Raw genomic sequence first — 17849 nt, 5'->3', positions numbered from 1 at the left:
TGACAAGAACTACCTGATGAGTATCTAACAGCACTGAGACCACTTTCATCATGTGAAAACTATAAATGTTGTCAGTGTCATCATTAGATTGTGACTCAGTTACATCCTTTTTGACAGAATAGGCATCTTCACATGACTTAAACATATCATAACCCATAATGGAATGACACCACAAAGAATGTTGGGATGGCGTGTGCTGCACCAAGCATCTGATTATCTACATACTGAAGAATCTAGGTGTGAGGAAGACTGTCCCATAGTGCGTGTGTTTCTGCCAGAGCAGGGTAGCACCTACATTGCATCAGACTGGGTGTGAGATTGAGGTGTGGACGAGCTGCAGTCACTTACAGTATGAACTCACACCCATCATACAATACAGAGTCTTCAGTAAATTGATGCAACTGAAAGATATTTTAGGCTGTCAGCAATGCTGCCTGACTTGCTGCGTGGCTCACATTCGTCTCAGCACAGTTTGCACATTGTATTGTTTGTAGAAAAGATGTGGCAGGAGAGATCTTTGGGCTCCACCTTGTGGCCACCGTTTCAAACTGTTTCAAACTTCTGTCCTGAGCTCGTTTGTCATATACAGCATGTTCTGTCAGCTATGACTCAGTTTATCATCATGTTGGGTATTTAAACTGTTTCTCTTGTTAAGAGTTGTTTCAAAGTTGTCTCAAGTTTCATGAGCCAAAAACAAAAACTAGCAAGATCGCAAAGTAGGCCAGGAGCTTCAAGGATATGTTGACATTTTTTCAACATTGATATGCTAATATGTACATTGTAGTCAATAAGTGCTTGCAGTTGTGAACAGAAAAATGTGCATCAGGTTGTAGATTTTTTTGTGTACACAAGGACAGGAGCAGGTCCACCTTGACTCGGAGGCCACATTATATCTATCTTCTGTTTAATCATTGATTTAGCCCTGCTCTCATCTCTCTCCCCCTTCCTTCCCCTTCTTTCTCCCTTCTATTGATGGTGTATCACTTCCTTGTTTTTGACCAGTAGGCTTGCATGTTGACAGAGAACCAACCTCACACTCAGGTCATTAGTGTAACACAGTATAGATGTGTTTTTTCTTACAATCATGAGAAACAGGGAAAACAATCATTTTGATATTACTGGCAATTATTTTACGATTTTCACGCAACTGCTGTGAGGAGTTCCAGGAAGGTTTTAGTCTTAAATCCTAGGGACCACTGCGTATATGGGCCAGGACACTGGGCTAACAATAGTCTGGGTTTGGTATAGTTTCAATTGAGTGACGCTGCTGGAACTGGTGCAGGTCATTGATTCAAAATGAAACAAAAAACTTGTTGTATGATGTTCCAATTAATGTTTTCTCTCCAATGCAATCTGTTCAGCGGCATTCAAGACTGAGTGACAAACAGGAAAACAGATCTCAGAAGTGTGCTTAGAAAAGCCTGTTTAATCATTTTCATAAAAATAATGTAACGAAAAGTCAAAAAAGAAGAAAGCACTAAAGGAATGGATATTCCTGCCACAAGGCCTCCGTGATGTGTGACAGAAATGTGATGAACTCAGAATTAAGTCACATTTCAGTAAATAAATTTGTACTTAAACAATGGAGAATTAAAGGTGAACAGAGAAGAAAAATGTTGGGGAATTCAGTGAATTGAATACATTTTAATTCTATTCTCAATTTAATTCAATACTGAAGTAAAATCCAGTTCTGAATGACCCCAAACCCAGAGGGCGATCAACAACATAAAAACTAAGTCAGAAAACAAAGCCGTCGTCTTCATTACGAGGTGTCCATCTGAGTGGTTTCTGGAATGTAAGAACAGGTACATCTTGCTTATTCAATATGTAAGGTACAATTTCGATATTTTTGTCGAGTGAAAAACATCACCCTCTTTTAAAATTTTCACAATCACAAACTATCACAATTCCCTCTCTTATCTTAAACAACATTGACGGATCTGAGGTTACTCGTCAAACACTGAGCAGAATATATTCATTCTTTTTCTCTATTTCTTCTCTGCTTTGCTGCATAACTACAGATGAATCAGCACTATGGAGAGCAGTCTTAATAAGCACATAAAAACTGAAATCTTCTCTAATGACTGCGGCAGCTTACAGCAGATGCCCCTGGGGAAGAGTCTGTTTCAGCATTTTGATGCATTGTTGGACTTTGATTTAATTTGTGCTCGTATCAAAGTGAACGGTTGCTGTGTGGGATCCAAAGCCAAGAAATTACTACCAGAGACAGAGAGGATGAACAGCAAACTCACGTGTTTCATTAAAGAGGAAGGAATCCTGATACTCCTTCATGTACTGAGAGGATCTGGCCTCATCCAGGAACAGAGAGTAAACCCTTTTGATGTCTTCCACCTGAACCTCTGTCCCCTGAAGAAGCCAAAACACACAATGGACATCACCACCAAGGCTATTCACTCCATGACTAAACCTCTGAAATATAAACCATCTGATGATTTAAAAAACTTGCTTACAGATTTTGTGTTACAGCTGCAGAAATACAATCTGCTTGTTCAGACTGAGCTTACCTTGCGTTTGCGACACACCAGTCCAGCAGTGCTGATCAGCTGGATGGCGTAGCGCAGTGACGTCTCCATGCCGATGCGAGTCAGAACAGTGTGAGCCTCCTCGCTCAGCTCCACGTCCTCCTCCTCGCACCTGAAATGAAACCGTGCAGGTTGACGTCCCTTTTCTAACGCTGCACAGAGGGAAACGGATCAACGCCGATTCTCACCTGATCTTGAGGATCTGCCTCGTCTCTTTTTCAGTGTAAGGGGAGGTGGCGATGATGAGCAGGCGATCCAGCAGGTCAATGGGGATGCCATGAGGACTCTGATAGTTCGTGCCGCGGATACTGAGAGGTAAAAGAGTGGGTACTCCGTGTTATATACACGATATTCAGGGTGACACGTGAAGTATGGTATGATTCATTTAGCTCATATTTGGTCATTGGTATTGAAAAGAAATGTTAAAGACTTGAAAAATGAATTCTTATTCAGAGCAAGTCAATATTTTTACAGTAGTCTAACAGTCAGATAGGCAGGGTATAAGAAATTAAAATTCCCCCAAAAAAGGTACTGGACAAAAAAAAAAATCCATATTGGATTGTTCCTAATGTTCCTAAATAAGACAACCAAAATGACGTCAACAGTACCGAGTGATCCCTCTGTTGGTGGCCATAATAAGAACCGGGGACAAGTCACTCTCCAGGGCACGGTTCAGGAAGGAAAAGCACTCCATGTCCAGCATATGGACTTCATCAATAAATAAGACCTGGAAGCACAAACAAAGAAGTCAAGTACAATCACAGACAAAGCAAATCTAAACACAGCCACACAGAGCTGAACCTACCCCAGGAATGATCTCTGCCTTGCCCTCTTCCCTCCACTCACAGACTTTGGCATTAATCTGCTCACGGACTTCAGACTTGATCTCTCCGGTGTCTCCGGAGAAGAGAGCCAGGAAGCCTTGTGTGCGGCTGTTGATGACATCGATCTCGTGCAGGGACACTGTATGGACCACCTCTTTCCTCTTCTGCAGCTCTCCCTCTGGACACTGTACAAACTGCGTCTACAAGGACAACACACAAAAAGACATGAATCTAGTGTTGTGTGATTTCATGACACTGAAATCTAATCGATGTGACAGCTACAGGATACCTGAGCTCCCATGGCATCATAGTCTCTGGCTCGGGTGAAGGAGCGGCCCAACTTGCTGATCTTTCCCGTGGCTTTGTCAATGGTAATAACATCTCTAAGAGAAAACAGAGAGAGAGAGGGGCAGTGTAGATCACATAGGGCTGTTGGACAGGGCTGAATGACTCATATGTAAAGATAAATGAACAAGAGATGAACTCACCCCGCTTGAACCTTCTCTTTACTGAGACTGTCGATCATCTTGTTGCCCAAGTCATATATGGTCTCCATCTCAGTAGTCTTAAGTGTCAGCTTGCCCACTTTGGCACCCTGGGAGACAAAGTTACACATGAGGAAGTTTGTTTTTAACAAAAGCAAAGTGTTCAGCAGCTCAATCAGTATATTCTGTGAAAGTTTTTCCAAAACAGGCATAAACGAGTGTGTAAGACAGTCAGTTATGAGTGCTCTTGAAGCAGCCTACCGTTCCAGTGGCCGGTCTATCAATCTGGATTTCCACCACCTCTCCTTCAATAATCTCTGTCTCTTCTCTGGAAAAGAAAGCCACGGTGAAAAGCAATTCATTTTAAAGAATAAAAATTAGAAAACACGGTTATTGTGTTTCCTCACTCACTTGATTCTCACTCCGATGGCTTTTCTGAAAGCTTGGCTGAGTGCCTCAGTCTTGCTCATCTCCAGGGAGAAGATCTCACTACCAGCCAGCGCAGTAAAGGGTGTATCAGGGCCAAGAGACTGGGCGATGCCTGCATTAAAAAAACAAATCTCAGCTGAAACTCAGCTACATCTGGGAGCAGGAACTCTTGGTTTAACGAAAACCTAACTTAAGCCAATTACATCAATGCAAGGCAACAATATGACTTCCCGGGGAGCACAATGAAATGATATTATGCTCTGGAAAGCTACCAATGTGGCCCTTACCCATAGCGATGGCAGTCTTTCCTGTGCCAGGCTGGCCAGCGATCAGCACTGCTCTGCCAGCAATGTGGCCGTCTTTGATCATCTCCAGAATGACCCCTGCTGCCCGACGGGAGGCCAGCTGGCCAACCATCCCCTGAGACACCTGCAGGTGAATAGGAACAGGTATCCTTGAAGCCAAATTAGACGCATATTAATGAACATCTGCACAGTCTGTTGAATTCACATTTCTGCTCATTATCATATGCTGAGCCAGTCAAGAATTACTTGACCTACACTGGAATCCAGGTAATCACCTTACATTACCTCACAGTTAGAGTTACATTCCTAAATGCATCTCTTCAGATGTTAAATACCAGTTACAGAGGAAAGAAGTCCCACAGCTACGTACTCTGAAGACTTAATGTTACCTGTCTTGGTTCCAAAGCATCATCCAAACCAAGGCCACGAATGTGAGAGTGTGCTCCTGAACACCAGATAGAAATGAACACATTAATATTAACCACACTTGGAAGAGGGAGTGACATACACACATTATGGCTGACCTATCAAAGCACATTCAATTACTCCATGAACAGTCGGATAGTCCTGATCTCAGTGTGAATGTGGATGCTTACCAATTCTCTCGATCCGTGTGATGTCACGAACCTCTGGAACCTTTGTAGTCGCCATCTGCATTCAGTTAAAAGCAGACAGGAGAAATATCTTCAACATAAAAAAAATCAATAAATGGTTGCAAAAGATGAATAGTACTCCCAGCCTATCTATGGCTCTTATTAGTGGGAAAAGACCTTTATCAGAGGTTAAAGAGGGGCTATTGGACACTGTAATAACTCTGTAATGAAGGAATAAGTAAACATTGATTGAAAAATATTTGTGACTCCAATCTTTGTATTTAAAGTCCTATTAACTGTCCAACTCTCTGCAGTCATGATGGGAATTCAGTTCATAACACACAACAGAGGAGACACTAAATATTATTCTCATCTTACAGAAATACGACCTTATAAATTAGCACAGTGGCTTACTTCATCTAAAAGGGTATCCAAAAACTGAAACTCTTGATTTTAAAAAATGTGAATGAAACAAATCAACAACAAAATCAGTCTGTGGCTTCATTAGAGTCTCTGCCTTGTGCACCAGATGGCTGACTGCATCTGACATGAAGTCACAGAGACAGAGAAATACTCTGGAGGCTGGGCTGATAACAGATCAGAGACCTTCACTGAGGCTGGTGAACTGATATAATGCTGAATGGAAAACGGCATCCAGCACTGATGAATCCAAGTTCTAATCCAGATTGCTTATTTTTTGCAATTTTGTCTGCAATAAATCCGGTGCCTGAGACTTTCAGTGTACTCTGGATCAGGACGATTTCCGTGTATGCTTTGCATCTCTGATGACGCTTAAGTTCTTCCGAACTAAATAGGAAAAGCGTCAGGTTTTACCCCAACTTTCAGTGCTTAATATTAAGTTAGTTAACCAAGCTGGAGGACTTGAATCTAACTTACAGGACTGTCTTGTCCAGTCGGTTGTCATAGTGACAGTTGTAACGCATGCCACAACACAAGAAAGAGAGCATCTTGCTGTGGCTTTGAGTTTGTCAAATTTGCCTTTTTTTCATGTAAAACAAAATTAACCTCGGTTGTCAGACATTTGAATTTGAGTGAAATGATACAAATGCTACAAATCTTTGCTATCTTTTCCAGAGCGTGAGTAAAGTAAAATACTATATGCTCGCTAATGTTATGTTAGCAAACTAGCTAGCTCCATTCATTGCTTTCTCACAGGAACTAGGTATTCTTACTCATCCCCTCTTGATGCTAGAACGACTGGGAGGAATTCAAGTACTAGTAAACATGCTACGACATCAGACTATGAAAGACTAATGTCTACCGCTGAAGTATTTACTACAGCCATCGTATAAATCTACACTCACCTGCGCAGTCACACTTGCGAAAATGTGAGAATGCGGCGCTTTTTTCTGATGGTGCGCTGGGCAAATGTGTCCGACGAGAAACAAGTCCTTCTTTTTCAATCTGAGTATTGAAGTTGACTGCCCTCTATAGGCACGGTGGTAAAGAACAGCCGTATGAATGGATAAAAAAAACTTGTAATCTGTTAATTAATTAAATTACAGGTCAGTTAATTCGTGAGTGGTCTGTGTTAGGGCTGCCTGTTCGTGTACGCTTGGCTGACAGACTGTGCGTTTAAGTCTGTAGACTGTACCAGCTGTTAAGTTAGCAGACTAGCTGTTAGATCGCTTGGCTCATTTCCCGAATAAAAGGTCCATAAAGAACCAGTCACTGACTGTATTAATTGTTTATTTTTCTCTCTTGGTGCAAAATAACAGGTATGCAATTACACAATGTAGAATTTACAAAACACAAAGTACGGAGATTTGTAGGGTGAATTTGTTCAGGAAAGTTGCCTCTAACATGTTGTTTGAGGTAACCAGTCCCACAATGACAGAGTATAGTATGTGTTTAGAAGATCTAAGCCATACGTAAGATGGACCAATATTGTCTTCTCTTGCCAGTGAACTTTATGGTAGGGGCTAGCAAACATCTTGATCTGTTTCAGAATTTTTTGCATCTCCAACAGTGAATCATCCTTGAACACTGAGGCTTTCCCAGAGTTGGGTGAATAGTGGTGGATGACAGCTCTGGTGAGCATTGCATTCATTTCTCCACTAGAGGTAGCAAGGCTCACAAGTGATTTTACAGGTTTCACCGGAGTTACAGCAAATTAACACGGTGACAGCCCACCAGACTATCTGTCAGTCTGCATTTTGTCAGCAGTAACTGACTATTTACATGCTGCTTGTCACCAGTTTTTTGCATGTAAAAATCAAATAATACACAATATATTAGTTTTTGGCAGTTTAGATGTATCTCAGTGACTAAAATCAGCAACCTTTTAACAGAAAATGTCTCTAATGCATGGGCACTGAGATCCGTTGATGTTTCTCTTTCTAAGTTTCATATTCTTTAAAATCTCTCACTTTTCTAAATGTAAGTCTGGAGCCGATCTGTCAGTTTGACCACCTGTTCTGAAAAATTGTGGGGAAATTAAATCTGGAAAACATATCAATAAGAGATACAGTATTACTCACCAATAGCAAATCTCACCTGCCGACCATAACCTTAAGGATTCTGGAGGTTTTCAGTCCTCTCTACTGTATCTTTGTGGTTCCACAATGTAAACTTACTTCACTGCAGCATCACAAGAGACGGATAGTGAAAGTTACAGAGGATGAGAACTGGAACAAAACCTCTTGTTTGCCAGTGCTATCGGTCGTGATGTTTGTTGGTGTGTAATCATTGGCTTGTGTTTTGTCTTCCATTTTGTATGAGTGAGCTGTTTGATGTCCAGGACATATATATATATATATATATTTTCTTGGTTGAATTAATGTCCAGTTAATCTATACTCCCTGAGTTCTAAAATGCTGCCAGTGAAACTAAAGATGAAAAGCTGTGCAATTTCATTATCAGGCTACTGACAAGCCCTTAATATTATTGTAAAGAGAGACAGTGTCCACTAGCTTGAACTGCATCAATTTAACTCCTGCAACGATGAAGTGGACAGTTACTTGCTCATGTGTTGCATCACAAATGTATCTGCCTGAATCCAGACATTGTTGAAGTGTTGTGATCCTTAGAGTGAGACTGGACCATACCTTAGTCCAGCATACCACAAACATTTGAAACTGCTGGTAGATGAAGCTCAACGGTCTGTGACGGAGCCTCTCAGTCACACCTCACCTGCTCCTGTACCGTTCCTCTCAAACCCCTCAGACCTCCACAAAACCAACACCGCACTTCACAGACAGAGCAGCAGTAACTACACGCATTGGATCTGATTAGACAGAGCTCGAATGAACGGATGGACAGTTTTCTTCCATCTCCACGTTCATTTCTTAGTGCACGACATTCAGGCTGAGAGGTAGTTACTCTGTGCAGTGAAAGATTGTCAGAATAGAAGTATGAAATAAAAACACCCCAGTGTATCCATCAAATGTTTATTGGTAAAAAATAAATGTATCATGATGTATATAAATGATCACATGGAATATTTCAATCAAATATATAAAGTACATTATTTCAATCAATCATTTAGATGCTCATTCACTTTATACACCTGATCTTACGTTTCACACATGTTGATTTGCAAAATATTCACAGTTATCACAGTTCCCCTGATCCACATTCTGCATGGAGTCTAAAAAAAACAATCATTTAAAATATAATAATAATACAACATATAATCAGAGCATATTGTATTGTATTATTATGTTTTTGTTCTCTTAATCCATAACAAAGCTGAAACACATTTGTACATCAATCATTGGAGGTTAATCACAGTGGGATGAGGTTGATAGCTGACTCGTACCAAACCCAGAAGCCTGGATAGACAGCCTCACTGAAGGAGGCCTTGAAGCGGTGGATGAGAGACATGGTCTCCCCTACAGTGTAGAAAGAGAGGGTCCCCCCAGCGTGGTCTAGGAACACCCCTATACGTGATGAGTAAGGTGCGTTGACCTCTATCTGGTCTTTGTTGTGGCGGGCTGAGTAGCTGGAATCAGAGCAGAAGAGGCTCCACGACTTGCGGTTGTAGCCGATGCGACAGCTGTCTCCGTAGCCCGTCCTCTTGATGCCTTTGTAGGTGACTCCGATGGCAGCCCCCTCCCCGCTCCAGTCAACCTCCCAGTAGTAAGCTCCTCCAGAGAGAGCCTCCACACACAGGACCTGGGGCAGGGAGTCGAACCGGGCAGGGTTGTCACCATAAGACTGGGGGTCTCTTTTGAGGGCAGCTTTCCTGTTCCCCCGAGACAGGTAGAGCTGTCTGTAGGCTGTGTTTTGGTCCAGAGTGAGCTGGCAAGCATCTAGGAAGATAGATTAAACATTTACTTCACAAGAGGAAGCACTTAAATTGCTTGGGTTAAATGTAAATGAGGAAAATCTTAAGATGGACAAAGCCTCACAGCAGCTTAAAGCACCCCTCACCACTGCGCCACCATTTTTAACTAACTTCTACAATAACAGGATTAACATGATTTGAATTAAAAGCAGGAGACCCTCTGACTGGACACAGAAATCGGCATAATCTCAGTGGTTAGATGTCACCTGCCTGCTGTGTGCCTCCACCTCTGCAGGTCACAGTTGGTGAGACACCCGGTGGCCTCGACTAGATCTGCCCGGCCTATTATCTGGAATGCCAGAGGTATCAACACTGCTTGTGAGTTTGACCACAAACAGAAGTCCATCTAACAAAGTGCATCTTTAACTTTAACTGTAAAGTGAGACCCACAACCTTTGAACTCCCACTCCAATGACCTTAAAGGTCGTACAATTTGTTTATACTGATTAAAACTGGCCCCAGACAATTTGATTAAAACTGTAAGACTTTTTGTTATATTGGGAAAAAAAAAAAACATCATGTTTTCCAAAGTTAATAACTGAAATGATCAACTTTGAAATACAATGAATTCTTGTTCTCAATGACAATGACAATACAATATATATATAGCACTGGAGGTCACACAATCAGATTTTGTGGTCAGCCACAGGGTCTGACAGAGAACTTCATCAGCATCTAATTTGCCTTTTGCACTGAAGTGAGCAGGGAGAGCAGTGATCTGTGTCAGTGTAGAAAACAAGGAAACAGCGCAGACTCACATTTCAGGAACTCGTCCCTGTGATGAGGTTCCTGGACTGGTACAGACCTGTACATGGCAGCTTCATCACCTGTGAAAGTGAATATGTGTATCATGTCAGAAAATAGTGACAGTGGTGTAATGGATTATAATGCTTTAAATTTAAGGAGTTGTTGATATTACTGATCTAGAGTTACATTCTATTACGTCATGCTATTAATCATAGAAAATTAACCATCAATAACTGCACATTACATGTGTTATTTCTAAACCCAGCGTAAGTGGGCAGTGTTGATATTCTTGTTACACTAACCCAGATTCTGTCATGGTATCTAGTCCTGCCATCATCAAAATCCTTGCAGCTCAGCCAAATTCTATTCCAGAGGAGTTTGTTAATATAAACTCACTGGCAGTTTGCCATTCTAACCAGAGTAAACATTTAACCCTGTTGCAACTGAGTGACCTGAGGCTACCCTCCAATGAATGTCATGGTCCAGCTAAGCTCTGCTCCAACCCCACCCTGGACTTTATGGGCACGGAGAACAGTTATGTTAAGGATTTTATTGTAATTATTGCTTGTTTCCAGTGGGAAATGCTTGGCAGCAGTAAGGGTCTATATGATTTCCAATCACCATAGCTCTGCTGGTTTTGTGGATTGTCTAAAAGTTCTTTGTAATAATATTGTTACTCACTTTTTGTTGACCGTCTCTTCTTGGACTCATCCAGTTGGCAGAAGGCCATTTTGTTCACTGCAAAAATACAAAATGAACGAGTTAATATTGTAACAGCAGCAATATGTTCATAACACCCCATGTACTTTGTGATACCAGAGGAGTGAAGGTAAATGAGACTATTTAGATTCACTGGTTCCACACTCACCTGCCTTGGCTACCTTTACCAGTTCTTCATTGCTGAATTCATTCAGGTGCTGTTTCATCTCAGAGACGGCCTTGGTGACAGGGCCGAAGGTGAAGTAGGGGTTAACGCTCACTGTAGGCAGTTCCTCAGCCTCCGTCTGGGCTATCAGCATGTGGTAGCTCTGATAAGAAACAAACAGAAACACAGTTATGATAATGTGCTTTAAATTTGTTTTTGTTTGTTTTTTTCATTTTGCAGTTTGCAGTACATTTTAGCGTTATTGTACTACACATGGCACATTTTCAGTTAGCGCTGGCGACCGGTTCAGGGTGTACCCCGCCTCTCGCCCATTGCTAGCTGGGATAGGCTCCAGCCCCCCGCAACCCCGAAATGGGATGCGCAGGTATAGAAGATGAATGAATGAATGAATGATATACACTAAGACTACAGAATGGAAATGCGCATTATACAGTGTACTAGATATATTTAGTAATACACGTTTGTCTGTTGGCCTTGTGGTTGAGTTGTGGCCTGTCCAGGCTGTGCTGGGATAGGCTCTGCCACCCTGTACAGGACGGATGGGTGGTGGCATTGTTCCATTATCATATTGTCAATGTGATGCTGAATGTGGCTCATGCCTCTGTTAAGCGGCTGTCAGATACCTGGATGAAGTGGATGTGGTCCTCAGTGCGGGACAGCTGGGTGATCTCGTTGTCTCTCCTCTTCAGATCAGAGATCTCATGGCTCAGACGCTCCATGTGGCCCTCTGCGTTGTTGAGCGCTGCTCTCTTGTTGGAGGAGATCAGCTTGGTCATCTCCTGCTGCATCCTCTCAATGGAGCGTATCATGTCACTGAACATCTTCTCACATTCCTGCATTGCTCTCTGGGCTGAGTTCTGCACAAAAAACATGAATGAAATGCCATCAATCAGCCGGGTGTCACACTGGTTTTACTAGCACACTGAGAGGCTGTCCCCACTCCGACATGAAGGAATGTCTGTCTGTGTCTGTAGCTGATTTAAATTTCCTTTCAATCTGGAGTAGTTAGTCTGGTCTCATTTATCTGATGGATGACAGTGACACAAACCTTGAGTGAGTCCACTGCTTGTTTTAGTTCCTCCATCTGCTTGAGTCGGTCATGGATCTTCTCCTGGATCTCGGCCTGGGTGGCACCCAGCCGTTGCTATGAGGAAAACAACAGGCATTGTTTATGAGGGTGACAGCAATTCCACAAATCAACACCTCAAACTGACAAAATCATCTAACCAAGATGTTTTTTAAGCTTCAACATGAGACGATAGCAGTGTACAGCTCAGAGCTGTCAGTTGGAGTTGTACGTGCAGGTAGCAGCCTTGTTTTCATGCGGGCGTGCCGCAGTAAAAGCTCGAGGCTTTGTTTTATGGGCTTGTTTAATCTATTGTAAGCAGCTCTTTCATGCATGACCTGCCACTGTGTCATTAGCACAATGAACCACGATATGTACATGTGTCACCACTGATTCACAAGTGACGAAAGGTTCATGGCATGAAACAATATTTGTCATGTTGGGCACAGCACATTTTAGCAGAAAAACCAGAGTTGTGACCATAATTAAAGTGTCACCTACCTGCTCTTCCGCCCTCTCCTGCTCAGCAGACACCATGTCGTGACCTTTGTGTTCTTTCACTGTACACAGCACACAGATACACATCTGGTCAGTGCGACAGAACAGCTCCAGACCCTTCTGATGCTGGGGACAGATCTGTCTGTCCAGGTGGCCGATTTCATCCACCAGCTTGTGCCTTTTGAAAGTGGCTGACTCAAAGTGGGGCTTGAGATGCTTCTCACAGTAGGAGGCCAGACACATCAGGCAGGTCTTGATGGCTTTGTGCTTCTTGCCAATGCAGATGTCACAACCTACATCCTGGGGTCCTGCATAGTTGTAGTCAGGGGACGGAGGTGGAGGTGGAAAGGATTCGGTGTTTCGTTGCATGGTGGAGTGCCGGGAGCCTCCCATGCGTCTCGGGGTGGGCCTCTTGTTGTAGGTAACCCTGCACTGTGGGCAGAGGTATGATCCTGTGTGGTCAGCATGGTCCCAGTATGTCTTCAGGCAAATGGAGCAGAAGATGTGGCCACATGGGATGGACACAGGATCCCTGAGGTATTCCTTACACAGGTAGCAGTCGTCCTGTTCGGATGTCATGGAGACAACTCAGTGCTGTCCGCTGTAATGCAGTGAAGATGCTGTGAAGTCAGTCTGTGACTCGTGTCAGCACAGTGGCAAAGTGATCCCACAGGTACTACGGGCACAAGCTATATAGAGTAAACAGAGAGGAAGGCTGAACTGGTTAAGCCGAAACCAGTCAAACAAGGGCGGGGCAAGAAAGGAGCACAGTGAATGCCTCCATCAGTTACAGAATCTAAAGCAAGGAATGAAAAGTATGATGTAGTGTTAAGCCTTGTTAGGTGTTGAAAAAAAAAGTTTAGTTCCTCTGTAGATACATATGCTTTGTTTGTATTTCATGTAGAAAACATAAAAATATAAAGCCAACATAGTATAATATATGCTGTCCAATATAAACCTTGAAGACTTCATACATGTTTGAGGAAGGGGTACAAACAGAGCACAAAATGTGCTGTTTAGAATAATGTTAGTGGTATTTGTATCCAGTAAGTAGATGAGATAAAGCCAAAAGGCACATTCAGAAATAAGGAGGGACCTGTGAGACAATGCAGTGTAAAGAAACCGCAGGTGTGTCACGCTCTACAGTTGAAAGTACTGTAATTGCTGAGTGTTAGAGACTGCCTGGAGACAGACTGTTCCCTTTGGGCATGTAATGATACTCACTTAAGTCACAGTACAAACTGGCCTCAAGATAAAGAGATTATTTTCTGCACCTTGATGAATGATGGTACGTCTTTTCTGGTGATCAGCTGTAACGTCTCATCAGCAGCAGTATCAACAGTGACTCCTTTCTTTGTGATGTGTGGTCACTGGATGAAATGTAGCTTTCTTAAACCGGTGAGATTTCTCTGGTCTTCACCTCACCTGTAACCAGTTAATTACCAAGTCTGTTTTACTCTGCATGCCATCTGCACTCATTTCTAATGCGGTTTGACAGGAAACCTGCAGTTTCTGTAAGGCAACACTGGATCTGTATTTCTGTGGCATGAGGTCAGCTGGAATACCACCTCAAAATCTCAAAATATGCTCCTTGAAACCCAAAGCAGTTCTAAGACATTTTTACTCCTCTGATCTAAATGAATTCCGCTCTTGATTTCATCTTACAGTGAACACACCTCCCAGCCAAGATGGAGTTTCGGGCCTGTTGAAATGGAGATAGGAATGCAACTACACTTGATAGCCCAGATAACAGGAGGGCCGAGGAAGCCTGCTTAAAAGATTCCATTGTGTTAGAGCCAGCAGGGCCCGAGCTGAGTGCCAGGCATTACAGGGTCTGTTGTTCGTCAATGACAGTAACTATGGCTGACATGTAAGACTAAATGTAGAATCTAATTGGACAAAAAGTCGTACTCTTCAGTGGCGCAGCGTTAACTGAGACTTAATGCAGTGGTTACAATAAGGTGAAAACAACAACATATAGATACATTTTCTTCAGCTGTAAATTAATTTGTTTTCATGAATAGATGCACAATCCAGATTTTTTTCTTTTATAGAGAATCATTTTGACAAAAATAATTTATTATTATTTAAAATATAAATATAATATTGACATTTTTATCTCTTGGTTTCACAAAGTTAATCTTCCAATTTAATATTCATTGTGCATGGGTGCACATATGTATATTAGATAAGCCTGCTTCTATTTCTAGTGATATTGACAAAAACAACAAATAAAACCATCAGTTGTAGGTGAAAATGGTTGAGTTGAGTCAGTCTCCAGAGTTTCAGTGTGTCTAAACTGACGTTAGAATTGGTCTTGATTAAATTAGCATGTTATTGTCTTGCAAAGCATTTCCCCTCTTTACATATTTTCTGCAAGAGACGGGGGAGGAGATGGACTTTGCTTCCATAAAACAAAGAGAATTTATGGAGAAGCGGAAGCTGTTGGTCTATTATTACTACACTTAACCTCGATGTTTGAGCCACTGGATCCACAGTGGCTCTCAATGACTGCAGCTCCTAGCAGTGTGTTTCACCAAAGAATCTGTTTCATAGCACAAACACTTATGAGAGCAAACATGATCAAATGACCATCTGTCGAGGGTGCGTTACTCAATTGTGACCCTCCCTCCATTTAAAAGTGTGCGTTACAAAACACAAACATGCTTTCTCTGAACTTCCTGTGAATTGTTTCTGAGATGAGGACTCAGGTCTGATCTTATTTTGAAGTTTTACTTTGGCTGACTATCCTAAAGTCCCCCTCCACTCAAAATGTGATTTGCTTGTTGTTACTCCCCTTGGACGTCTGGGCTCCACTGTGCAGAATGATGTATGTGCAGTTTGACACTAGAGCACTGTTTTCACATTCATCTGCTGAAGGGGGAAGTTCCTCTTGGCTCACCTTAAATCCGAGTTTAAATGTGTACGTATGAGCAGCATTTGTGACATTACAAATAGTTTGAGGCCAATCAAAGTTCAGTGTGCAGCTTATACAAGTGAGTTGTGGAAACCTGAAGCTTGCAGTGCACAAACACTGACAATGGACTTTTCAGTGAAGGGGAAAACAGCAGTGTCCAGCAGTGAAACTTTGAAATGAATATTTGCATAGTCAGAGAGTCTTGATTTTTTGCTGAGGGTGAAAAAATAGATTTTTATGCAGAAAAAAAACAGATAAAAATTATTATCCAAAGCCAAGTTATACTTGATTGGCTTATCAGCGTGACCCATTGTTCAGCTTTTAGCCAAAATTAATTAAGTAATTCAAATTAATTAAGATTAATATTCTCAACAAATTATGCGCATACAATTGAACAATGCTATTTTGAATTTTATGTCAAATCTGCTCATTGCCATGAGGTTGTCGTCACAGCACTCGGTGTGATGGCCTTGTGGCAGCGTGCAGCCTTTTCATTCACACTTGGTCTGTTGTCACTTTTGTGTATACCAATATCAATAAATGTGTAAACTTGTTTTCCATAACATGCTTGAATATTGCATCCTGCAGTCTTTATTCCACACACTCAGTGAAGTGGGTCCTTGTGTCCTTTGATCAAGCAGCCTTTTGTGTTCTCCTGCACTCGCTCTGCAGATAGCATGCTCACCGCACCTTAATGAAGGTTGACCTTTCTCCTTGAACTTGGACTGAGCTACAAATGACTGTGGAGTTTCTGTTTGCTTCATCAAAGAAGGCTGGAACTTGCCACTCTTTTAGAGGCTTGTTATTGAATCTTATTAAAGTGAGTTATATCATTAGCGTTACCATGCTTCATATTGACTTTCTCACATAAATAGACATTTTTGTTCATATGTACATTATATAGTTTTAACTTTTCTATCGTGAGTTATAAATTCAAATAAAACAGAGCTTTATCCAAAGTTTTTTTCCTTGGCAGTGGTCTTGTCCACTGACAGGTAGTTAATCTGCAAGTACAGAGTGCTCTCTTTGCAGTGGAGGAAGGAAGGAAAAACTGGCTTATCAGAAACCTGACCAAATATGGAAAGGTGAAACTACCAAGTGTATGAAGTAATGCAAGATATGAAATGAAGGTAGAGCCAGTGTACTTTTTACAACCTTAAATTCTTTTGTATTTTATTTTATTTTGCTCCATGATTGTGCATCAGACAGGAAAAACAAACCTTTTTTCAGGCAGGAGTTCCTTCACAGACTTCCTTTAAAGACTGCGAATGGGGCGTTAGTATTGGTAGAAACCAGGAGACTGAACCTTAAAGAGATGTGAAAGAGAGGTTATGACGTCAGCAGATGCCTCACGTTGCAGAGTCAGGATCACAGAAGGGCTAACTTACGCAACTACGAGAGGGACAATTTGTCATCATGAAATAATGATCACATAACTTGCAATGAAGCATGCGCACAAATATGTAAAAAATCCATTGCAACAACACACCTGGAGCTGGCAGGGACCTTCTGGGCACCTGTGCATGCGTGTTTCCGTTTGCTGTCTCAACCATGAATATTTTCTTTCTGCTGCACAAACATCTACAGTTACAAAAGTGACCCGACTGGTTTGACTGGACACTGTGTAAATACTGCAGCTCTGAACTCTAGCTGCTATTGGACAAACCACCTCCAGCAAGTTCAACTTGTAGCATTTTATAGGTGGTAAGAAGGAGCAAGCGGTGACGTTTGAAATTACTTTGAGACTTTGCTTGAAGCTCACAGTGTCTCTGTTTGTTTATTGGGTGGTCCCCTAAATTCCTACAGTACCTTAGGCTGCATTCATGTTTGTCAGACTATAACCGGTCTAAGACAATGGCGATTCTGTCTGACAACAATAGGTGGAAATACAGCTGCCGAGAAGTGTGTGCGCAATTCAGCCACAGATGAGCCACATGAGAAATTTAAGAATAAAGGAAACTCTGAGGGAAGTGGAAGCTTTTTCTAGCACATTAGTTGTCACTTTTGTGCTTTTTGCATTTCATTCATTCTCCTTCTTTCACTCTGTTCTCTCTCTCTCTCTCTCTCTCTCTCTCTCCTTTCCTTTCGTGACTGCCCGCCCTCTCTCTCTCTCTCTCTCTCTCTCTCTCTCTCTCTCTCTCTCTCTCTCTCTCTCTCCCTCTCCCTCCTTGCTCAACCTGCTTATCTGAACTGGGCAGGGCTCGATATACTCACAGCACAGGGGGAGGGCCTTTTCTGCTTTCAATC

The 17849-nt window shown here is 42.1% G+C and overlaps 2 protein-coding genes across 2 annotated transcripts; both read right to left on the bottom strand.

The window, feature by feature from the left end:
- Window positions 1-1406: 1406 nt before the first annotated feature.
- Window positions 1407-6586, bottom strand: ruvbl2 (RuvB-like AAA ATPase 2). Its single transcript, XM_076750512.1, has 14 exons — window positions 6505-6586; window positions 5183-5237; window positions 4976-5031; window positions 4569-4710; window positions 4264-4393; window positions 4114-4180; window positions 3856-3962; window positions 3657-3750; window positions 3349-3567; window positions 3152-3270; window positions 2732-2851; window positions 2526-2655; window positions 2253-2367; window positions 1407-1788 (listed from the first exon to the last, which is right to left on the bottom strand). The coding sequence occupies exons 2-14, from the start codon at window positions 5235-5237 to the stop codon at window positions 1763-1765; spliced, it is 1380 nt and encodes a 459-aa protein (XP_076606627.1). The 5' UTR covers window positions 6505-6586; the 3' UTR covers window positions 1407-1762.
- Window positions 6587-8770: 2184 nt separating this feature from the next.
- On the bottom strand, window positions 8771-13345 carry ftr83 (finTRIM family, member 83). The gene is made up of 7 exons (XM_076750142.1): window positions 12689-13345; window positions 12170-12265; window positions 11745-11978; window positions 11104-11263; window positions 10917-10973; window positions 10247-10315; window positions 8771-9453 (listed from the first exon to the last, which is right to left on the bottom strand). The coding sequence occupies exons 1-7, from the start codon at window positions 13262-13264 to the stop codon at window positions 8927-8929; spliced, it is 1719 nt and encodes a 572-aa protein (XP_076606257.1). The 5' UTR covers window positions 13265-13345; the 3' UTR covers window positions 8771-8926.
- Window positions 13346-17849: the final 4504 nt, after the last annotated feature.

This window comes from Chaetodon auriga, chromosome 15 (genome assembly GCF_051107435.1).
Source record: "Chaetodon auriga isolate fChaAug3 chromosome 15, fChaAug3.hap1, whole genome shotgun sequence".
Classification (NCBI taxonomy): domain Eukaryota; kingdom Metazoa; phylum Chordata; class Actinopteri; order Chaetodontiformes; family Chaetodontidae; genus Chaetodon; species Chaetodon auriga.
This window is presented reverse-complemented; position numbering and strand designations above follow the sequence as displayed.